The 26,487-nt window shown below is 26.9% G+C and overlaps 2 protein-coding genes across 2 annotated transcripts in view; one reads left to right on the top strand and one right to left on the bottom strand.

Moving 5' to 3' along the window:
- LOC113553805 (calpain-C) lies at window positions 1–25,764 on the top strand. The gene is made up of 14 exons (XM_026957347.1): window positions 1–185; window positions 4,177–4,325; window positions 8,113–8,182; window positions 12,690–12,948; window positions 19,370–19,553; window positions 22,882–22,959; window positions 23,043–23,212; window positions 23,288–23,460; window positions 23,554–23,762; window positions 23,844–23,962; window positions 24,038–24,083; window positions 24,163–24,289; window positions 24,359–24,417; window positions 25,040–25,764. The coding sequence occupies exons 2-14, from the start codon at window positions 4,188–4,190 to the stop codon at window positions 25,388–25,390; spliced, it is 1,983 nt and encodes a 660-aa protein (XP_026813148.1). The 5' UTR covers window positions 1–185; window positions 4,177–4,187; the 3' UTR covers window positions 25,391–25,764.
- LOC113553814 overlaps window positions 19,415–26,487 on the bottom strand; it is a 17,820-nt gene continuing 10,747 nt past the window's right edge. The window contains exon 3 of the transcript XR_003405214.1: window positions 19,415–19,568. The gene's annotated coding sequence lies outside the window, so the exon portion shown is untranslated. The remainder of the gene's footprint in view (window positions 19,569–26,487) is intronic.

Raw genomic sequence — 26,487 nt, forward strand, 5'->3', positions numbered from 1 at the left:
AGTTAACAGGTGTTCGTCCTGCGGCGCGGTTGTGTGTTAGTTATTTGTTCTGATCGTGTTATTTCTTTTAAATTAGTGTAAAATAAAAATTATAAACTTGTGATAAGTATTGTTCAAAGTTGGCGAATGCTACTCGAATTTAGTGTAGTGTAGTGTATTGTATTGCAGTTCTGGAAATTGACAACGTGAGTTTCTATATAAAATTTGACTCAATCGCATTATTATTAATCGATATGGATTTTACACAGCAGTAGAGCACTACAACTAGAATTGTGTGCAATGATAATATTAGACATTATATTTTAAGATATAATACACCGATAAATATCAAAGGGAAAATCTAAAATTCTAAATTATAAGATAGTTTATTCAAAATATTTATGTTCATGCCTATAACGAGATGTGAAACATATTAAGTATTAATATTATAGAAATTTGATGTAAAATATTTTGGAATGTTGTTTAAGCGTTTGGTTATAACGTTCGTAGCTATGCGATATTTATTTGTAATTATATATTAGGCTCATAAAAAATAATAAGAAAACAGGCTAGACCAGATACATGGGACCAATAATTTGTAAATCTGAATGACCAGGATGCATTATTGAGATCCACTTAACAGTTTTAATCTGGATCAAAAATTAGGTACAGAGTGTCATCCATCCATATAGTATCATTTGCGTGTATATTATTGTGGTTTTGAATAATTTCTCATATTTGTTATGAGTGATTAGAATCATTAATTTGTTTAGTTTTTTTTTTAAATTTATTTTTCCGCTGATCTTATTTTTTATTTATAAAATAAAAGAAAGATGTGTTCATTGTTTCCAAAAATATAAACAATATGCCTATAAATTTAATGATATAAAATTATGTTAAAATAGGTTTTTCTAATTTTTTAGACGTACGATTTAGGATTATCAACCATCTCTAAATTCATTTTTACAAGCATAATATTTCAAAATAATAATCACCAGAAAAAACAATTTTTTTAATATAAAAACATCTAAATATTTGGTATTCTTTCAAAATTAATTTGATTACATTAAAGTTTAAAAAAATTGTTATTTTTTAATTTATTTTTCGTTTTTTAACAAATTTCTGAAAACATGTAACTTCCTGTATAGTTATGATAAATAACAGTTTTAAATAAAAACAATTGCGTATTTTATAATAGTTACGTTTCAATTTTAATTGCTCTAGTTAAATACTTTTATTTATAAGATAAGATTAATACTATACACATGCTTATAATAAGTTATAGGAGTCACTGCAGATACATAATAGGATAGGTTAAGTATCTCGAAACCTAATAGGTAACCTACTAACCACTAAGTATATTTACATATGCTCATAGTAGGTACTATTATACTATTTACCTCTAGCTTAATTGAGTTATAATGCAATTATATAGAACTCATGTTAAAGATTAAGTTCTATCTAAAACTATGCCATTATTTTGTATTATATTATGTATAATTATAAATTTATTTTATATATAAAACATATTATGTCTAAAATATTATTCAATATGTTCATTTATAATAACTTTAAAATATATTAACTCGACTTAAAATCAGTGATTACTTACAATAAATAATTTTAAATTAAATTAAATTAAACTGTTAATTCGTTATTAATAATGTTTTATTATAAAATAATATAAATTTTAAAATTATTATTTTATTTGAAGTAGTTGATAGAAAATTATTTCTTTTAATTTGGATTTTTACTATTTTTTTTTTTTTTTTTTAAATTAAATATTTCAATCTTGTTTTTATAAATTCAATTCATTACAAGTTTTAAAAATTAGTAATGTGAGCAGTAAATGATTTAAATATTCAGTACCGAGTTGCTTTTAAGTTTCGTTAACAAAAACCAGATGTATCCATTGTATTTATGGCTAAAATTCCACAGTTTGGCTTAAGCATTCCGACTATTGGTATATTCATCGCACGTATTTGGCCCCAACATTAGTGTAGGTACACATTATATTAGCGATGTTCCACGGACGCGCACAAACGTGAAATGATTGTTAACAGGTGACATCATGCTAACACCTATCCAAAATATAATGCTGTTGAGTATGGGACATTGAACCTTTGTATTTCTGGTATAGTTCGTATTATATTACTATTATCATTATTAACCGTGAAATTCTTTATTAACTCACATACAGCGTATGTTTTATATTTATACGATAATATAGTGTGAGATTGTGAAGTTACCTTTTTTTACAGTTATCTATACAACAATCATTGTAAAAATATTAAAAATTTACTAGCGTATAATATGTTAGTGATACGCCTAAATGAATTTCTAGCAGTTTGTTAATAAAAAAAATATAAAATTAAACATTCATACACATTTAGATATATTATAAAAATAAAAACGTCATGAGTTGTACCTACACAGAATATCTATAAGATCTCTCTTAGAACAACAAATAACAAATGTAACATATTTATCAGATTTTCGAAGACACGATTTACAAAACGAACATTCATCTGCTCTAAATTCACACGAAATTATTTATTTGCAATGCTAGGTACAACCACAAGAGTAGAGTACATAACATTCAACTAAAATAAATCATTTTTATACATTTTTCGTTCTTTGTTCAACTCACATAAGTCCATTTAAAATTGTTTTTAAGACAACGTAATACTTATCGGAAAACTATTTTCTTACTTGATTAAAAATAAAATATTTTATATTTTAATGATTTTTAATTCAAAATAATAAAACGACCGGTATATTCATTAACGTAACATATATAATATCATGTATAATATGTATATGCAATCCATAGATCACAATTATAGCTTTATATTTTACAAATATTGTTACAATAATAATAATGGTTATACAATATTGTCTTTTTATTATATTTTTTTCCATAAGGACCTAACATTTTTGATAAGGGTATAAAAATGTATTTCGTATAATTACCACCACCCAGTTGTATACTCGCAGTGATTATGGAAAAATCACATTCGATGACCTATATAAAGACATATAATACTTGAAAAATGTAATTCGATATTAATACCTGTGAACTAAAATATTATAAAAGGTAAATACTCGTATTATAAACAGTACATACCTAAATAATATTATATGTGTATAATCATTATATATTTGGTGCCAAATGATTGTTAGCAGAAAAAAATCTAATATCAGACGGGAAAATAATTACTGTAAATGATGACCATGTTTATGGTCGCTCGGGTCGTGGGAGGAGGACGATACGTTGACCTTAAACTCCGGTCGATGATGTCAAGCTATAGAACAACGTGCCGGCTGCACATGAACCCGAAATAAAAAAATGACAGACCATATATGCGTTATTATATAGCAGTCAGCGGAAAAAAAAATGAAGCCAATCAATTAACTACTTTCCCTGCAAAAATTGACTTTTACTTAAGATGCCTTCCGGGGGCTGGCCGGGGATCAAATAAGTATATTGGGACAGACCAATGAACCGCATTCCTAAAACTCACCTGAATATAATATGCTATGGGCTTTGAATCCGGAAATCCTGCACGTAACCTAATTTTTTATGCAAAAAAATACATCCATCAACATAGACATTGGAGGGTTTGGCTCTCTATCTCATTATATTAATTTTAATTGCAATTGTATGTTATAAGTTATAACTGAGTGCAAAATAGCATAAAACGATTTCTTACCTATTTAATTATATATTATTATACATTGAAAGTTCATTTTGATAATAATATCAAAATTAATTTGTTTACAATAGAATTTTACGTTGAAATAAATTTAATTCCGTTGTATTCAATGGATAGTACACTAAGCCTTGTTAGTTATTATATTATTATTTTTAAATTTTCGGGATTTATTATAATGTATCTATATTAAATAAAATGTTTTTTTTTTTTATTTTAATTTTACTAACTTAATTTAATAATGTTAGGTATTTACTATATGCGTAAAATGCAATTTGATATTAGTCAATTTTTATAATTTTATTTTAGAATATTTTAGTTATTTATTTTAGTTTTTATTATAAATAAGATACCTGTGAGTGTGGACGCATCATATGTGTGCATTCTGCGTGTATAATACTTAAAGACTGGCGGGTATAGGCGTTGATATTTTAACCTCATACCTAAATATTGTTATGATAATCACATGTTTTTTTTTCTATAGACCTTTTCGTGATGGGCGATTACGACAGAATTCACAGAATGTGTCAAAAACGTGGTGAATTATGGGAAGATCCCGATTTTCCAGCCACCCAGTCGTCAGTGTTTTACCACCAAAAGCCTCCATTCCAATTTGTGTGGAAAAGACCCAAGGTCAGTAACAGGTTAATGATATTTCGAAGCTGCACTATAAAAGAAGTTTTTAACTAAGTGGAATTAATCGATAAGGTAGACAGATGATGGTGGGCGATTATATAAATATTAAATGTATATAACTAGTAGGATGATCGAGCACCCACACGGTACTATAAAGTAGTAGGTATGAGATAACGATACAACGACCTTTAAAAATTAAATTACGTTAAATCGGATAAATAAGGTATTATAATGAACGCCTGTATTATTAACAGATTATTACAGTGCATATAAGCCACGTGAATGACATGTTACTGTATTTTGTGTAGTTATACAACTTGCAACGTGGTTCGTTTACTTATAAATAGTATATTTTGTATATTGTATAAGTACATAAGATATATACTTAGCATTTTAATGAATACTTTGAAAATGTTGAAAATCTATTTACTTAGGTATTTACCAAGTACTATTTTGACTAAATCTTTTACATTATTTTAAAATACATTTTAAACACGAAAATAATATTCCATTTTAATTTATATTATATAATATAATATATTTTATTTTTTCAATTAGTTTTTAAAATAGTTAATGTTACACTTTAGGTACATTATTTTTTCGAATTGAACTGAATAAATATCGAGTAACAATCTGTTCAATTTTAACAGTGGCATATTTATGCCGGGACTCAACAGCGTATGTCATTTTTTTCTGTAATTTTAATCCGTTTTCTGTATCGACTACATGCAATCGTGTTCTTATAGTCAGATAATCATTGTTATTATGCTATGAACCGGTTCGCCCAAAGGTCGTTTACGTGGATGGGACGAGAATTTGCAATTTGAACAAAGCAAATGATGCACCAGCTGTTCGTAAAATGATTATTATCAAAATGATGAGATGTGAATTAATTTATTAATTTCGCATACTAACTTTACTATATATGTGTGTGTGTGTGTGTATTATGTAACGTAAGTAATATTATAATAACATGCCCTACGCATCTTACGTCGATTATGTCATCGACTGGGTCCAGCTTGTATATCGGACTTGTCGATAAGGCCACTCCCAAAGTTCGCACCCAACGAGTCGCGAACATTATTGTCGCTCTCTGCGAGAGGTCTTCAATGCACTCATCGTGACTATATGTAACCATTGTTCATCGCAAGAATTGAAATTCGTATTTATTGTTTTGCTATCGGACTTGTATTCAATGTTAATTACTATTACTTGGTTATCTACCTATATTACATGTTGGCTTCATTATAATACGATGCACATCGACGTACAGCGGCACATGCTCAATATAATAGCCTGATGTATAAGCATTGAAGCATACGTATGCAAGTTGCGCCGCCGCATTCTCGAATGCATGACTAATATAATTCCATCTACACCACTATATGAAAAACATTCCCGTCCGTTTACAATGCGACTAATAACCTCTCCTAAACCGTTTACAATTAACCAAACTAAATATGTTCTGACTAGTTAAATACTGTCGTGGCTTATTGTTATTAATCATATATTAATCGAACTACAGATATATATATGTATACATATATCAGTTTGACAGTTAAATAATGGTCATATACTATGTATAATAAACTTAAAATTCGTACGTTCTTCGCGTATTGGATTCAATAATAAAATTTTTTTTTTCATTTTGGCATTAAAAATCAATAATAACTACAATGCAATGCGTTGTAATTGAAATGGTTTATTAATCTATAATTGTTTATAAAAAGTGACCCAGCTGTGCTGAGCAAATTAATACGACATAATATTCTAAATACTGTATAATAGATGTTATTTTTCACTCGAATAATTCAACTAAAACTCTTATTTAAATGTATGATTTTTTTTTTTTTAATAATAAAAATACAGTTAAATAAAACGAATTCATTTCAATTACAGTAGGTAGATGTTTTTTCTAACTCGAATGAAAAAAATAATTATGATCACCGTTTAATCCAGAGATAAATTACCAATATTTAATGATGTTTTTAAAATCACACAAAATATTAAAATCCCACGCATAGGACGACAAATTATTTTTGCATTAATGTTTCGTCATGTTCCGGCTCCTTAATTATGCGTTGTTGCATTGTTAAGAAATGTCACTGAAACAAATAAATACGAATGGCCAATTACCATTTATTTTTTCTTCTACTAAATATATGTATATGTGTATTATATCATAGAGCGTAATTATTTTCTAGTTTCGGACCGTCGAGTCTGTAAAAGCGATATCTCTGCAGTGTTCGTTCTCAGCACATAATAACGACCAAAGCGACCACATTTTCCAATGTATCATGATGTCTGTCGTTTGAATACCTAAGTTTATTCGTTTTGTTCGTCATTCGTCATTGATAATCGATGAACGTTTATAAATTGAAAAATAAAATAAATTACAACAAATCTTGACAATAAAAGTTTAATAATATATCATATAATAATATTATATTATGATAATATATACGTGTACGATATAAGTGTATAAATACGTGTTTCTTTTCCTTTTTATACGCGTATGATGAAGAACCACTGACCATTGTAAGTAGGTTATGTGCGCGCGCGCGCGCGCGTGTGTATAAGTTGTGCCCAGTGAAACTGGCTGGCTGTGAATATTATGAACGGGAGATGATATCCCTCGGCCGAAACCGTCTATTGAACGGTGTAGCATACATATTTTTTTATATGTTATTACTTTTTTTCTTTCTGTTTTCCAAATTCCATTCATTTATATACATTGTACATTTACGATTTATACGTATCTACTCGATACACATGTATTATGTATGTACATATTATACATAAACACATTTATATGTCATTGTATGTGAGGAATGAGAATCAAACAATACGAAACTGCATTTGAATCGCTACGATTGTCCATTTTGAATTATTGGAAACGGTTTTAATGAAAAGTGAGATACATTAAATGGATTTCGGAATATAAAAAATAACATTTCAAAGTAAATTTATAACAAAAAGAACAAAATAATATAAATTAAAAAATATAACTAAAATATAGTAATATAAAAAATAAAAATAACTAACCATTCAAAATATAATATAATTATCTTCAAATAAAAAATCATAGTTAAGTGCGTATTATTATGATTGCTTATACATAATATAGCTATTACAGTATAAAAATAAGGTTGTATAATATGTACATAAAATATAACCATATGTATTGTTTTTTTAATATATTTAAATGATAGAAACAAATATACTATTTTTATAATTTTTTTAAATATAGAAATTTCCATTCAATATTCTTTTATATTATTTTTTTTTTGAGTGTGTTTTATATTGTGAATCAAAACTATTGGCTTATCAATTTATTAGACGACATTAAATTAAGTTTTTTCTTTTCCCATTTTATAATCATTAAAAATTAAAAGCTTGAAGAATAGCTTTTGTGTCTTGGTTTATTTATATGCATCATTAAATAGTGTAATAGACAACGAAGTTACGTTTCAGCACATGACATCTATGTATAAAAAAAGTTTTGTTTATATTTTATTTGAAACAAAATTTTAATTATTTAATAATTCTGAATAAAAGGAGTCATGGAATTATTTACTTCTAAATAGATAAAATATTTTGTTATTTTATTTATTTATTAATATATAAATTTACACAAACAGTATATTATTTATACCTTGATTAGATTATTATTGTAATATTTAATTTAATAAACACATCTAAATAAATGTTGCATTAATTGTATAGACTTTAAATTTATCAGATCTACAATAAATAAATTATAATATTATACTTTTTGTTTTAGGAGATTTGTAATAGACCGGTTTTTGTCAGTGATTCTACGTCTCAATTTGATATCAGTCCAGGGAAAATGGGTAAGTGTTATTAATTGTTAATAGATGATTTGTCGTTAAATATTTTTATTTTCGTCTCGTTTCATTTGTTAAGAATTAGATTGAAAAATAAAATGTTTTTTTTTTTTTGTTCTAATTACTATTTTTTTTACTCAAATTCTCTGCTTTTAATTTTTTTTTTTGTGTATTCTATATAGTTACCATTTTTTGAAAACTCATGTTTTTTAACTTTCACTTCTATGGTTTGTGTCTGTATCTGTAATAGAAGGGCAAAATAAAATCAGAGAGAGTGTCCATGCCTAATTTCTGATACTTAATGTGCAAGAAAATTGTCAATAGATATACATTTATTTTTTCCAATATATATTATTCTAGTAAACGCTTTTATTTATTTACCTATTTTAAATAACACCATTAATCCATACATCATTATCACTCATAAAAAACGTTACTATCGTAGAATTTTCAATTGTCATTGCGAATGACAGTTTTGTTAGCCTTAATTTTGATTGTTTTAGCAAGAAGCAAAGTATGTCAATTTCGCACTACAAATTAAACCATTTCAATTACATTATATCGTTTTATAGGTACTAAATAAAAATTTAAAACATGTCTTAGCATTTAATTTTTTTTCTTCTGATATTTATTAGTTTACTAAACTCGACATAATTTCAGTGTTTTATTGAACAATTTTATTTTTTACTATATATAAAATTATATATATTATATCTATATAGATACATGAGAAATAATTTATTTTATTTCAAAAATTATGAATAGTCTAATGGTTGATAGGTAATAAAAAACTTTTTTAAGATAATTATTTATATGAAAATATATATCAATTATTATTACATAATGTGAGGTAGTTTTAAATGCATTAGATATGTACTAAGTACATAGCTCAAAATATATTATATTTTTATGATAACTATTATAGTAAAATAAATTAGTTACCTAGGTACGTATACTTGGGAGTTGATATCTATAGTCCATACATAATTTATTTAAAAACACTCGTTTGAGTTATAGAAAAATATATAGTGAATGATTTATACTCTAGTTGTTTTAAAAATACATTGAACAATAATAAAATTACAGCTCTTTTTGAATATTGAATAAAATTAAAATTAATTTCCGTAAGGTCTTGTTTAACATTTTGGAAAACTGAAAAATAATTTAAGTTGCTAGGACTAAATAGAAATTTGTTAAAAGCTAACATAAGATTTTATGTAATTAAAATGTTCGGTTTTTTTTTTAATTTTAAATATTATACAATACTAGAATAATACGTTTTAAACTAAATTATCATTTTTCTTTTAATAATATTATAAATGATGAGCATGTGGTTTAAATGGTATGATAAATGAAAATATTGAAAACTAACAACTATGTTTTAAATTTGTGTTAAGATGCTGTATAAATAAAAATGTTTAATATATTTATGAATTATTAAACTTATTTAAGAATATTTTGATTTGTTCATCAGTAATATATATGAATACATGTCAATATAGCTGTGTGACACATTAATAGCATTGATGAAACTTATCAATTGAGTATTGAAATTATCTTTACCAAACTGCAGTTCCTATCGGTTGTGAAATAATTTATAATATATTGTTAATCTATTAACATAGGTATTTATTGATCATAAATAAATATTCCGAGTAAATCATTTTTAATTTTGTTTTTATTTCAATCAAACGTTTACCATGTACGGACTAGTTCTATCAATTTTCTATAAAACATAATATCTATAGGTCAATAATAAATATTGTATAGGATTTAAAGAACGAGTGTCGTGACGGTCACAGCCTTGTATAGATAGTAGCTGGCGATAACTCCATTGTATATAATATTTGTAAAAAGAAAGGAAAAATATGTATATACGTATTATGTGATCTTACTGAAATTATAAAAAATATTTTGTAAAAATAATAAATTAAAATTTGGATTTCGATAACCACAGTCTTCAAATTAAATTGTCAAAATGTCTTAAAAAAATGTTTATACAGTTCGTATAATTTTCAAGGTTATTTATTTTGATTTATAATACCAAGTTTGATGTTAAACGTAACAGCAGTAGTTTTCAAGATTAATTAAAAACAAGATACTAAATATGCGTTGGAGTCACTATTAATTTTTATTTATAAATCTTGGCAATGATTTTATTTATTGTACGAGTATATTGTATTCAAACATGTCATAGAATACAAAAGGCTTATTAGATATTTTTTTTATAGGTAATACTTAAAATATAATTTTGACATTAAAAAAAATATTTACTTTTGCTTAATTTATTTTTACGTAGTAATAAACTTTAATACAACGAACAAACTATAATATTTTATAGATTCGATTTTAAACTTATATAGGCAGTGACATTTTATAAAAGACATAAGATGAAACTGATTAAAAAATATATGATAAATAATAATTGTTAAAAATTATATACTATCAACTATAGAGTATACCGGTATGGATTAAATTCTTTACATCCTATATATATTATTTTGGATCCAACATTAATAAAGTATTTAGTAATTCACGTTTTTACATAATATATATTATTGGACTTGATGCATTTAAAACTGCTTTATCTTATTCTAAGGCTATTATATCTACACATGTCGATTATTTATACTTTGAATAATTATCATTTTATCATGAATAACTGTTATATTAATTTATTAAGCCATGGTTAAATAGTTTAAATTGATTGTGTTATTTCGAAATTCCTAGTCGGAAAATTATCATTTAATTAGAATAAATCGCCATTGTACGGAATAATGTCCTAACCGAATGGTATAGTATAATAGCCCGTTCCTCGTTTCCCACCGTTCAGTATGTCGATCCTCTAACATATCAAATTATCCATAGCTGATGATTATTTCAACACAACGGAACTGAATAAAATTATATTATACGAGTACACGTGGATATTGATCAAGCGTATCTGCATTTGGCGGGAACAATGTGTTTTTATGAGTTTGTGAAACATAAAATAAATATAATATGTACACGATGTCGACCACGAAATAGCATTACACGGGATGAAGATTTGTGTACATGACCTTGTGGAAAAAAAAAGTAAACAATACTTGGTTTTCATGATGATAATAATTCAACATGGTCCGACGGATTTTGTACAGTCCTATTATGTGTGTGGATGTGGTTTAGTCGGTACCTATTGACAGTATCACAAAAACCTAAACGAGTTCATTTGTATAGAAATTATTAGTAAAAAATATTCAACAATGTTTCCCGTAATTCATTGACGATATAGAATATATTTTGATTCACGTTGTATGCTTTGAACAACTCGAAGCCTTCATCGAAGTTAATGAATATAAACAACTGATAGATAGGTTAGGTACGCCAATACGTGTAGTTTATGTTTTATTTGTTTAAACAAGTACACCTACAACAACAATTAAAAAAAAAAAAAATAGAATACAAATGTGGTGATTTAAACGTCAGTCAAAAGATGTCAAGTGTTTCACGGTGTATCTCTAGAGTTATGAGCCTATGTGTTCATGACGAGTGTATGAGACTGGAACAAATTAGCCGGCACATTATATTATTGTGATATTCCCAGATTAACAAAAGAGATTCATCAAGAGATTTTTTCATGTGTGCATATCTATTTATGCTTTCAGTTGGTCGACCAACCCCGTTATAGTGGGTAGGTATATATCTGTCTACAGTTACTCAGTTACTGATTATGCATTTATTTTCGCTACACAACGTCTTTTGGATCCGTTCAACGCAACTACCATACGTACATATATCATAATATTATAAGTACGCTGCTATTCCAAAGTATAAACATATTTTAGATTTAGAATGCGCAAAATTGCATAACCAACAAACTCTTTAGACCATATAAACAACGAGAATAATCACTCGCCTGATGTAATATTTCAATGTTCTTATATGACTTAACTATACAAATATATTATCTACTGTAACGTTGAGATTTCAATGGTGTTTAAATAAACAGTAAACAAAATTAAAAATAATACGATAGTTACCTATATATCAATAAAATTGTATAAAGCAACGGCGTAAAATATACACCTTTTTCTTTATGTTTGAAACGGGATACCGTTTAAATTGGATTATTTTTACAAATAGTAAATTATCTTGGGTAATACATGAATACAGTGGATACACTTTAAAATATAGGTGCCTAGTATAAACACTTGTCTGTTTAGAATCGTCTGAAAAAATGTGTCAATAGTATAATACAATAAAACACTATATACGTAACAGGTATATATTATATGTTTCGCTAGATCTTGTGGAACGGATCGAGTAATAATATACATATATCTAATAGGTAACACACAGAATAAAAAATATACTATATTATATTCAATAAAATTCACCAATAACTAATAAGTAACAATATTTGTTGATAATCTGTCGACAATTACAATGTAACGATTTTTTTTTTATAACAATCTGTTTTCAAAATTAGATAGTTAATCATTAATTGAACATTTTATTATGTTTGTTGCAGGCGATAAATGGCTTGTATCTTGTCTGGGCGTACTGTACCTTTGTAAAGGTTTGTTTTATCGTGTAGTGCCGGCTGACCAGTCGCTTTCTAGCGAAAAGGAGTATAGCGGCGTTTTCCGGTTTCGTTTGTGGTGGTGTGGCGAGTGGATGGAAGTGTTGGTTGACGACAGACTTCCAACTGTTAACAACCGGCTAGCGTTTTTGCAATCTACACATACCGATCAGTTTTGGCCGGGACTGCTGGAAAAAGCGTACGCCAAGTAAGCACGTGCAATTAAAATAATCGTTTATATAATGAGTGTATACGTAGTGTTTCTTATCAATGGTATTATCAGATTATACTGATAATTGATTACATTTCTTTATTTTTTTTAAATTCAAAATTTATTTATTCATTTAATATATAGTTAACGTTTTAAAGGCTCAAGTAAAAAATAACTAAAATATAACCACGATTACATTAAATTCAACATAAATTATTAATGATTATATAATATTAATAAATAATAATAGTGGATTAGAAAACGACAAACTACAAAGTAATAAAAATATAAAACTAAAACTAAACACCTATACTATTAAAATTAAGTAAATATTTAAGGGAGGGTAGATTATGTTAATAATAAAATCAAATTCAATTTATTTGTCTTACCCGTAATCTAAATTCAAAATAATACCGTAAATACCGAAACGTTCGATATATTAATAAGTACAAATAAGTTATAAGTTGCTATCAAAATATATCATATATAGTAGCTGTTAACAGATAAATTTCAATTTAAAATTTCATTTTATAAATTTCACTGATTACATGTTTAATTACATGAACATTGTATAATGATTTCATTTTCATTTATAATATTATGTGATCTCGAAAAATTCTAGTGTGTAATAAAATTATAATAATTATTGACTAATAAATGTTGTTAAAAAAAAATTGCAATTTATGTAGGCAACATCTGAATAAATAAATAAGATTTTTTAATATTATTGTAATAGAAATTTTAAAAATATTTTTTATTTATTAAAAAAAAAAACAAATTATCAAGTAGGAAGTAAAGTATCCTTAGAACTTATTCGTTGTTACCAATAAAATAAATAGTGTTATATACCATTATTATAGATCCATACCTAATAATGTAGTAGGTATTAATATACACATTTTTATAATAAACCTAGGAATTATTAATTAGTACTTATTTATGGAGTAATGAATAATTTATTAAAATGTGTGTAATTTGAGTATAAATAGATTACGCAAAGAATTATGTGAAAAGTGCAAAACAAATTAAATATGACGTGTGTACATAAACTTAATACCAAAATGTATAATTATATTGATTAATTACATTCGTCTTACAACTAAATTACTTTCGATTATTACAAATTCATTTCATTTTAAAAACTTTATAAATAAAATAATTTGAAGATAGATGTGTCTACCAAAATAGTATAATAGCATGAGAATTGAAAACTGGAAATTATTTGTTCAAAATATAATTTGTCATCTTGCTAACAATACGTAATCTTATTTGCAACATACGCACATGCGTGTCCGATAGTTTTTTTTCAGCCTCGTTGAACTTCCTACGCCTCAGATAGTTTTTCATTTTACTGTACAGGAGCGCTTATTAATAAAGGCGATATGCAGACAATTTAACATATTATTTCTGATGGATGAATCATAGGTATTATAAATTTTATAATGAAATTCAAGATTTAGAATAATATATTGATTTACATTACTCTGAGATAGCAATAAAAAATAATGACTGCTTATTTTTGTTTGGTTTTTTTGTCATTGAAAAATTACATTTACTCAAAAAGAGAATAATGATAAAAATATGAAATACGACTTCTATAAAATGTACACACTGTCTGGTCACACGAAGATGCTTGTATAAGTTATAATAGTTGTTATCCCTTTTCAAAATAATTATACAAAATACTTTGCATCATAATAGTTTTCGTTTGGTTTTCAAACTCTGTTAGGGATATTAAATTGTGTATAAGTATAATACGTGTGTTGTTACGCACCTCGAAGGATTAAACATTAAAATCACGTATGATATGGATTTAAATGTCATTTCGGAAAGATACATATATTATACATTTATACCCATCTATACATGACTATACGCATACATTTGATTTTCTCATTAGGCACCTCTCTGTACCGGTGTCTGAAACTCAATCATCAAACTTGTCTGCTTGAGTTATTTAAATTCCAACCGGGAACCTTTCCCCTCATGTTGTATAAAATAGTTCCCAGCCTCTATGTATTGCATTTTGATTGATACCAGTTCATTTAAAATTTTATACACCTGCGGTCATTTTAAAAACCTGTCGGTCGCTCGATATGCGGTCCCGTGCAGCGCACAATGCGATCGCTAACTAAGAAATTTATAAAAACTACTGCAGTTGGGTGTCGTTGATCATAATAAATTACCAACGCGGAGTTGCACAAAAGCTGAAAAAATAATTAATGTCGGTATCATAATAATATATTATAACGAAATATCAGTATCCATCATCGGTTCGTCGCTAATCTTTTATCGAATCGCTTATTAATTATCACGGCAGTTCCATATAATTGTAATATAACCTAATATGAATAATGAACTGTACGGTCACTGGACTTAGATCGATGACCTTGGCTGTTTCCTTTCAGCCCACGCCGTCAATACTTGTCAAAAATGTACCCGATAAGAATAAAAATACGAACCTGTCTACGGTTATAGTGTCCACGCGGAAACGTTTTTACTTATTACTGTAAATAATTGCAATGATGTTAATGGACTGTGGGAGCTGTGCTGTTCACCGTTAAATGGTAGTAATACGTTAATCGAACACTATAATTATCGGGCTATTTTGTACGTTGGGCATCGTTCCAGTCAACTGGAGAAAAAAAATGTAAATAATATGTACCCTATATTGGCTATTATTAGTTAAGTTACCGCAATACTGGACAATGAACAATAAACACTCGCGCAGAAGTCACAAAATGTAAAAACGATTATTACACATCTGTAATTCAGCATTTCCCAATTCTTTGTATGCAAATGCATTTTAAAGAATACCTACGTGTAACCGTGTTAGAAAATATTTTTTATTAATATTGTACTTTTTAAATAGGTAAATTTTACAACTATGGGTATACTTTTCGCATGTGGCAAAACTAAGATAATGGGTATAATTACGATATACGATTATATATTTTATATACAAGTATACCTACGATACAGAACAATAAACGACATTTAAAGTGATTAACAAGTGAAAATAAGTTTAATTCAGCCTAATATAATTTCACATTAAATTAAAAGAATTATAATTTAAAAATCAAGATTTTTTTACTCGTGTAATTCACATACGTAATTTTTTATTTATACTTTATACAAATACGAATTTTTAATTACATAAATGTATTAATTATTATAGACTTATTGTGAAAAATATTTGATCATGCCTAATGTTTTTGAACTTCTCTTAATTTAGGTTTTAAAAAGAAAGTGGTACGCCTTTCGATCATACAATTTAAAGTGGTAAAAATGGTTGGGAACCATTGATCCATATTATATAGGATATATAATGTACGATCCGTGAAAAATCTTCAATTGTTGCAATAAAACAACCACTGACGGTTGTACATAATACCTATCTGAAAGTGACAGGTAGTGAGATGTTCATTGATGTTATTATTTTTATTTTTTTCATATTTCACCTTGATCAACTTAGGGTGCCGAAATCAAATCGTATTACAATTTACAATGCGTCATCGTAAAAAACGCGGTCTCGTATAATCCTAAACGATGTGATAAATAACGATTACCGATCGCATAAGTCGAGCCCAGAGACATGTGATGATTCTGGACGGGGTCGTTGTACCCAAAAGATTTGTTCGTATCTAATATAGTTTCCTCGCAAGACTGCGTGTATGATGCAGATTAGGCTTTGTCGGTGCCATTGCACAGTATAATATCGTGATCGCAGCAACGACCGAGTCATTCGTTCAACACAATATTATTATAAAATGTTAGTAAATATATATATTAAATAATAATAACGAGCCTGAGGCACGTCTATATACAGTCATTGATACGATATATATGAACAATTAACAGTAGGTATATAATAACCCGATACCTATAATTGTGTGGAGATTGCAATGAATTAAAACCTACGGAAATTGAGTGAACAGCTAAATTACTCCATGAAAAGTCGATTTCGCGCAGAAATTTTTACATCTAACATTAATATTATAACGTGTAGGTACAGTGTATATACTGTACGTACGTTGTACCAACATGATCGCTGACGGTGTAACGGATTATTTAGTTTTATACATACCTGTATAATAATAACTTATCAATGGTCTATGATTTTGATATTTTGTTTAATTTCAAAACATGATCTTTATTTTTGTGATTAAAGAATAATAATAATAATAATAATAATAGTATATAATATGTAATAAATTAATTCAAATAGCAAGTAGTTGAAGTGTTGAACGATATATAGATTGTTATATGAATAAATTAATTGTCTTATTTTACTAAAAATACTTTAGCCAATAAATTATTTAAATTCAAATTTTACGTTGTTGAAAATATTTATAAATAAAGGTTTGTAAAAAATGTCAATACAAATTAAATTTAACTTATTATAGATATTTAATAAGAAAAGTATTAATATAACTTGAATGTTTAACGATTTCTGTTTCACTTCGTATGTTACGTTTTATTCCCATTTTTCGTGGATATCAACCACTGTAATATTGACATTTAAAATATTGATCAATGAATAATGACGCACGATCTTGGATAGCTAATCAACCCGTTTTTATTTTTATAACCAGTGAAGTAAAAATACATTATTTGTCATAGTTCGATTTTTTTTTTTTACTATAGGGGAATTTGTAATAAATAATAATATGATAATTTTATAAGCTTCAATGTAATAGATTCATAACTTTACAGAAATGATATTATTTACATTTATTTTTTACCATCACTTATAGTATATTATAAGGGAATGTTTTTTATCATCCTACTACAGTAATTGTGCTGTTGTTGCAATTCAAATAATAATAATAAAATTATACCAATTATCTTTGTTTTGTTTAAATTGAAACATAATTTCTTTATTGCATAAGATTTTTTCGTGGCTGTAAATAATAAATATAATATCTTAACATATAAAATCCATCGCATACCGTCATACCAATCGGAACTGGAAAGTGATACAAACGTTTTTAAATCCCGCAACGCGCGTACGGTGTAGTGTGTTAAACGAATACGCATTTTAAACGATCTTGTCCTGTGTATCGTTAATCGATCACTTTCGAATCGTACCTATTCAAAATGGAAAACGAACGACAACGAAACGCGTTTTGCCAATGAACTTGAATCCTTCTCTGTTGACCATCAATAATATTATACAGCGCGAGTGCATTATTGTCCTATTATTTTAGTAGCCTAACAACTGCTTTCGGCGCTATTTGATATTGACCCGTTTGGGATTTTATTGTGAAAGTATTCAAACCACAGTGGTTTAGGATAAAATTAAACGTATATTTGAAATGTAATCGTCGCGGTTTACGATATACTTACCTATATTTTTACTTTACGCTTAATAAAAGTACATTTTAAAATAAAACACATTAATATTATTATACATAATATGATATACATTTTATAGTTTTGTTTTTTTGTCTAAATATAAAAAGTAGAGATATTTTACAAAAATATTTTCAATATAATCATAGTTTTAATTCTTAGCTTTAAAAGTAAGTAATACACTTTATATTTTACATTACATAATAACTGAATTAGTTAAATCTACAAAAAGTCATATAAACATTTTATTGCTGACAAGTTATAACTATATATTACATTATATTGTATAATCCATTAAATCACTTCAATGAAACTTCTCATTATATTCTAACGTTAAACTAATTCTTATATTTTTATTTCGAAAGTGTATATTTTTGAGCCTGAGTGGTGCGACGAGAGAGTGTTTGGTATTTTAATGTGGTATTTTTGTTTACATAGTTTTGATTTTAGAAAACAATTTTTTAGTACATTAGAAGGAACACAAATAATATAATAAATAATAATGTTCATCAATCCAATTTTAATCTATTGGTAAAAAATTCTTATTTTTATCACTATATATAGTAAAAAATAAGTATGTCCGCTAAAAAAAATTGTATTGTATTGGGTAAACTGGACAATATTTAAAAAACTTTCTAACGCAATATTCATCATTACTTCCAAGTTTAAAGACGTATCTATCACGTATAACTTAATATCAAACACAACTACTATATCAGTATACATCGTATTCACTTTTAAATTCTAATTAGCTATAGATATAGTGTATAGTATGTACCATTAATTTAATACCTATGAAATTTGTAAAAATTTTGTCGGAAATAAAATTTCTCTGATATTTAATATTAAGCGTCTATATCATTCTCATGCTAATAATGTGTATAATAAAATATATTGAAATAGGTAATATAAAATTGTAATATGTTGTATTTTTTATAATTATTGATTAAGAATTCATTATTGTTCTTTATTTCATAATATTTAAATTACACATAAAAAAAATATGCACAATTATATGTATAATGAATTAAATATCTTATAACACATATTGCATTTTACTCAGATTGCATGGTTCGTACGAAGCCCTCAAGTATGGTACTCTTCTGGATGGACTTGCTGATCTGACTGGTGGAATCACAGAGAGCATTAATATCCGACAAGACCAAGCCACTTGCGGTAGAATGATTGGGAAAATGTTGGACATGACATCTATTGTCACATGCACAGTACAACCAGTCTCACCTCAGGTAATTGTTGAGTTGCTTAAACAATAAACAAAATAAACATTTCCTAAAAAAAATATTTACGCACAATAACCAAATAACATGTATATAATAGGATTCACTATTCATACTCATCCCCATCTCCATTCTTCTCTTAATAATTTATTTTTTATAATTTAAATTTATGGAATTATTAAATATACTTTTTGATTATATTTTAAAATTACTGTGATTTTTTTGTAACTTATAAGGAGTGCCCGGATACAAACTTTTATTTTTAAAACGGGAACCTCCCTCTTTTTAATGTAAAATATTTAATGTATATTTATTTTAAAAATGTATATGTACCTAATTCAGAAGATAATCTCAGAAAATTTATCCATTAAATAATTTATTATATAAATGGGAGAAGAGTTTTATTTAAAAAAATATAAGTTTGTAACTCTACAGAATACTCCTTAAGTATAGCACAAAATATCTTAAGAATTTGATTACATCATTTTAAAGTATATTTAAAAATTCCAAAATCAGATTTTGAATAATTATACATTATTTTTATTGAAAAAAAAACATCAAACAAGCGATGAGTATGATTGTTAATCACCTTGTGTTAAACGTACAGCTATTACCAGTATTACCCATCTATGTATAGATAATAGCTATATATATATATATATACAACGACATCATAAAACCTACACAATATATATAATATTATTTTATTATAGCTCTATATTGTGGTATAATATATAGGTAATTACATCTATAGTAGATGAAAACATAAAATGTTGGACGTATTTTAGATGATAACAGCGTGTGCATTATGTATCATATTATAAATCATTTTTATGCCAAGGTCTTTCAGAACAATATTATTCTATATAATTACATATTGGCGCATATATTATAAAATATACTGTAGACGCTTTCGGATAGAAGATATTCGTGTTCTACTGTGTATTGCAGCCACGTTTGATATATGTTATTTTCCTCTTATTAATTTCAAACATCGACATATTTAAGTGTATTAAAATTAAATTAAAATAATGTATAACTATAAAGTATAGAAAAATCTAATATGTTTTTGAATGAAAGCCTTTTACAATTTTCAAATCGTATATGAGATACTTTTAGTAAATGGCAATAAATATAATTTAATAAATGTTTATAATAGACAATTTATTAAGCCTTAAGAGAAAATGCTTAGATAACTTAATAACTAAATAATATTAATACATATATTTAATAAAAGGAAGAGCCACGACTTGCTACTTATAACTTATAAGTGTATAATTTATATTTTTACAAAATTGAATAATTGCATTACATATCACTTTGATTTTAACGATACTTACGATATCATAGTTATAAGTGTTCTAACACACAGTAAAATATTGTTTTAATTTATGTTTTAAAAATTACTGTAATATGATAATTTTATAATATCAGTTTCCCGAACTGTGCCAATTTAAAACAATATAAAGTTTATTCTCACTGAAGCCTGAGCACGCGTGGTTCGCTGCGATGCGCCGACATTCCTTCGCGATAATGATCTTCTTAGTCGAATTAACATTTAGTATCATAGATTCTAGTAGTTTCTCTTTCCGACCCGTGTTCATTTAATTACTACTAAGCTAGTTTCGTTTGTTTAATTATACGTATTTTTTCGGATGTTATGATTGTTATTACTAATATTATTATATATTTTTACCTGTGAAACCCACGAACAACAACTCAAATTTCACTTTAAAATGAAATCAAACACCACTTCCAACCATTTATGGTTGAAAAGGTAAAACAATATAATTATAAGTAAAAATTGATAAAAAATTGTTAAAAAAAAAAGTAAATTAATATTACCTTAATAGTGAATTTTTGCTAGGTTTCTAAAATAATTTTTTAACTCAGCAAGTATTTAAGTTATTTTAAATAAATAACAATTATAATATACTTGTATTGATGAAGCATTTTTAATTGCAAAATAATTTGAAAATTAAAATAAATGTTATTATAAAATAATATAAATAAAAATAAATAAATTTTCTTCGTGTGCCTATGTACTATATATTAATAGTAAAATTATAATATTGTACAAGTAAAATATGCAGTAATTTACATTTTAAAATACAAAATGAACGAACGAAAATGTTGAAAACATAATTTATATATATTTATAGTATGATAAGTACTATAGTATAATTTTCTGATAGATATTCAAAATTGTACAATACTAATTGGCAAATGTCAATGTAGATATCTATTTTATTCATAGCACGTCATGTTTCTATAGCCATATACTATAAGTAATTAGTATTTTACAGACTTAAGTTGTAGCTTGTTGTATTTGGATAACAAGATATACTCCCTGAAGTTGGCGAACTTCTTTAGCGAGTTCAAAGCCTCTGTATACTGTGGGCATGTTATTCAATATAATGGCCTTCGAACATTTCCTTAAAAGGAACCTAGTAATATCGATTTTCAGGATATCTTTTTACCAATCAAGTCTAAGACAATAAAAGAAAACGTGTCAACAAATCACTTTTTATAAGAAGGTTGTTGCAAATTTATCGCCAGGAGATTTTTTTTTTATTATTTAATTCATATAGGTACAACAAGTAAATATTATGTTGTTAATCTTTTCTCGCAGTATTTTTCTATAACGGTATTATATTGTTAGTTTGTTATGAAAAATATAACATTATTATAGTACCACGTTTATGATTATTTTGTTCGATAAATCTTACTACTCAAACGAACATTTAGTGTTATAATTATACTTCAATGTTACGGCGATAACACTTAGAGGCATTACATTCTTATTATTATTCATAAAGCCAGTTTTGCTATTGAGTTTGAATATTAAACTTATCGATAGTATAACAAATTGTGTTCACCCAGATCAATAAGGTATTCAAAGTTATGTTATAAATAAATACATTTATTGAATACAACAACCTACATTGAAATATTTCGTACAGACTCAGTTGATATTTACTTTTTTATTTCTAAATGTTTGCACCGTTAAATTTATTTTAAGTTATTCATACAAATCTTTTATATTTACTTTGAATTATCATTATATAGTATAAACTACTATTAAAATTGTACAATATGTACTTCACAAATTAAATTTTTCAAAGCCGACAATTATAATTATCTTTATGGTTTTATAATAGTAGGTACGTAGGTAAGTACTTTATGATGTAATTATACAAACATATTTGACCCTAATTTTCTATACTCGTGGCTTGTTTTATAACTTTATAAATCATCATACTAAATTGCATTGCATCTACCTATATGGCTATATGTTTAATAAAATATATTAATATGGTAAAATATATTTTTTCAGGCTAATAAAAGCGTACCAGAAAAACTAACAAACGGTATTCAGATCGGAATGAATTACAGGCTGTGCACCGTGGAAAGGGTATGTCCATTGATGTACCTATCTATTTATTTTTCACCGGAAATATTGTTATTTTTATTGTTCCCTTTGTGATTAACCGGTAGTTGGAAACATACAAAAACGAGCCAATACAATTATTCAAATTGCGACAGCCCGGCGGTACCGGCTCTGAATATAACGGTCCGTGGTCTAGGGATTCCGACGATTGGGACAATGTTCCGCACAAAGAAAAAGAACGTATAAATGCCATTCATTTGATGGAAGGAGAATTTTGGTAATATACATTAAATATATTATGATTCATTCTTAAAATCTGGCGTTGATTAACTATGGGTTTTATGTATTTCAGGATGAATTATAACGAATTTGTGAAGACATTTACGCACGTTGAAATGGTACACTTGGACAGCGACACTAGTCGAGACGAGCCATCTTTGCATCACAAAAGAACGTGGCAAATGCGTCTACATCAGGGAACTTGGCAAAGAGGTGTAACGGCTGGAGGATGTCGAAATAATCCAGGTAATGACGGTTCATTTCACGTATAAACACTATAAACTCATTGTACGTCTTACTTTCGAAGTAGTACGGGATTTAATTATTTTTTTTTTTTAGAAACTTTTCACATTAATCCACAACTCCATTTAATTTTGAGTGAAATGGAAGAAGTTGTAATTTCATTGAACCAACACAGCATTATGGAACCTAAAGTGATCGGTTTTACGTCGTACTCGTTACCAAAAGCGTGTATGGATTCGACGGGCAAAGATTTCTTTAAAAAAAATAAATCGCTAGTTAACTCACAATACACGAACAGCAGACAAGTATGACAATAAAATATATTAAATCTGTTTGCCACGGATAGTTGAACTATAAGTATTTTTATATTATTATTTTTTTTTTAGGTAAGTCATCGATGCTTTTTGGACCAAGGTGGATATTTGATAATACCTACTACGTTTGAACCTGGTCAAGAATCGGGGTTTACATTGAGAGTGTATTCGAGTAAACCATTAAAACTCAAGTAAGCCTTTTTAAACTACTGCAAATATTTTAATTATTATCACTATTAATATATTATCGGATTTTATTTTTTCAGATTACTTGATACGGTTCCTTCGCTATTGAAATCAGCAATAATGAAAGTGGGTACATTATATTATTAATATCTACTTTAAAATCATTACATATGCAAAATAAAACCATTTTAATTAAATTATTTAGGCACCAGTAAATTTAGATGGTAAGACGTTTGTCCAATACGAATCAGTGTTCCTACAATTAGCCGACGAGCACAGGACAGTGAATGCATTTGAACTCCAAGAACTCCTAGACGCTTGTTTGCCAAATGGTAAAATAATGCTTTTGTTTATTCTCGATGATCGATAATCATATTTATTTGTGATATGTATTATTATAGATTATATAAAGAGTTGTGCTAGTATGGAAGTCTGTCGGCAAGTAGTTATCACCTTGGATGTAAGTTTTCACTTTTAAATATTATTTCATGTTCATGCAATGTTTGTTATTAATATTTGCTTAAATAAATATTTAATTTTACGACCTATAGATACTCGGAATATATTTATATTATCTTAATGCATTGTTTATAAAACGAATAAAATTATTATAGTGAATGTACGTAATAACGCAGAGAAACTTAATTTGTAAACTAATTAAGTATTCTCATATAATTAAAACAAATGTGTTTTCTCCTCAGCTACTGTTTCGACGAGTAATTAGTATTTAGTACACATTATAGTACTTATAATAAGTATTTGTTCACAGTTTATATGTCGACACTTGTTTTATGCATTTTATAAAATAATAACAATATAATATGTATTTATCACATCGTGAAATAATTTTAAAATGTTACAGGGACATTACCCTAATGTATAGTTGAAGGAGATAAAATTTTTTTATAAATCATAACTAAAGTTATTGCAGTTTTTATTTAAATATTTTTCAATAAGATATGAAAATATAGTAAATGTTATTGTTTAATAATATTAGAAAGGATTATTAGATCGACGAAAGATCGAGTGTTTTTTTTTTTAAATACGTTTATTATAAATAATGTATCTTATTTTTTTTACAGAGCACAGGCAGCGGACGACTAAAGTTCAATGATTTTAAAGACCTAATGTGTAGCCTTAAGTATTGGCAAACAGTGTTCAAGAATCATTCAAAAGACAAGACTGGCATTCTGAAAGCTGAACGATTAAAGGACGCTCTGCTCGAGGTGGGCTTCCAGGTGAACACCGAAGTATTGTCAATCCTCATACTGAGATACATGCGAAAAGACGGCACATTAAGGTTCGGTGATTTCGTTTCTGCAATACTGCACCTGAGCATAGCGTTCAATTTATTTGAGTCTAAAGATCCGCTTCTCAACGGTAACATCAAGCTAAATCTTGCCGAATGGCTTAAATCCGCGTTCGTGTGCTGACGAGCACCAGCGATCCTTTGCTCAATCCATTTTTTGTTTGACAAAAGCCTAATTGTGATTATATAATTTTGTACCTTCCTCGACTGTAAACTTTTATTTTATTTCGTTACGAATATTATTATAATCACCTTATCATTTATATACGCCCTTCGAGGTAAAACGGACAATCATCCTAGTTTAATTATTATAATATAAATTAGGTTGCGATTGCTGTTTGAAGTTTTAGTTATGTTTTGAGCCAGAGAACCAATGTATAATTATAATAACGTTTTACTTCCATTTCGACGTTACTATACCTATTTTAAAAATAGTTTATAGATGATATTATTGTTTGTTTTTTTTTTAAATTATTATTATTATTAAATTTAACTAAATTGTTGTTTACGTACTAATTGTTAAGTATTATTTTACTTTATAGACCACTGTTTTGAAAAAAAAATCTCATACTTCACTTAACATTTATTATTATTTAGTTTAATCCTATACATTTTAAGTAAATCGACCTAATCAATTAGGAAATTGTTAAGTTTTTAGATGATTTATTTAAATAAACGTAAACGAGTATTTTGTTTTGGTGTCGCTATTGTAACAAGATATGAAAGATATTTTATTAAGTAAACATACGTAGAAAACCGTTTTAAAATTATATTTTGACTATTATATTTGACTGCCTTGTGATTATAAAAAACAGTTTTAAAAATTGTAATATATTAAATTAAATATAATCTTATTATCTAAAATATAATTTACATATAAATTGTATTATTTCAGATCATCCTTCTGTCCTTTCCCGTTCTAACCTATATATAATCGGTGGTCTGTCTCGAGAAAAATGAAATCTCGTATTGTAAACCGCATCGGTTGGTTTGAATGGGAAATCGGAAAATTAATACTAAAACCCGTGATGGTGACGAAAGATAATTTTGCACGATTCTTCACGCACTCATTGAAAAATCAAAAACTATGACGAGACGGTAGATAGCGCCGGCTTTATCGTCCTGATTCGTTGACGGGATTCAAGTACTTGACAATAATAAATTGTTTGCTAATACAATAATATATAGATACAATTCACCATTATACCTGTGAATAATGTG

This window comes from Rhopalosiphum maidis, chromosome 1 (assembly GCF_003676215.2).
Source record: "Rhopalosiphum maidis isolate BTI-1 chromosome 1, ASM367621v3, whole genome shotgun sequence".
NCBI classification, from domain to species: Eukaryota; Metazoa; Arthropoda; class Insecta; order Hemiptera; family Aphididae; genus Rhopalosiphum; species Rhopalosiphum maidis.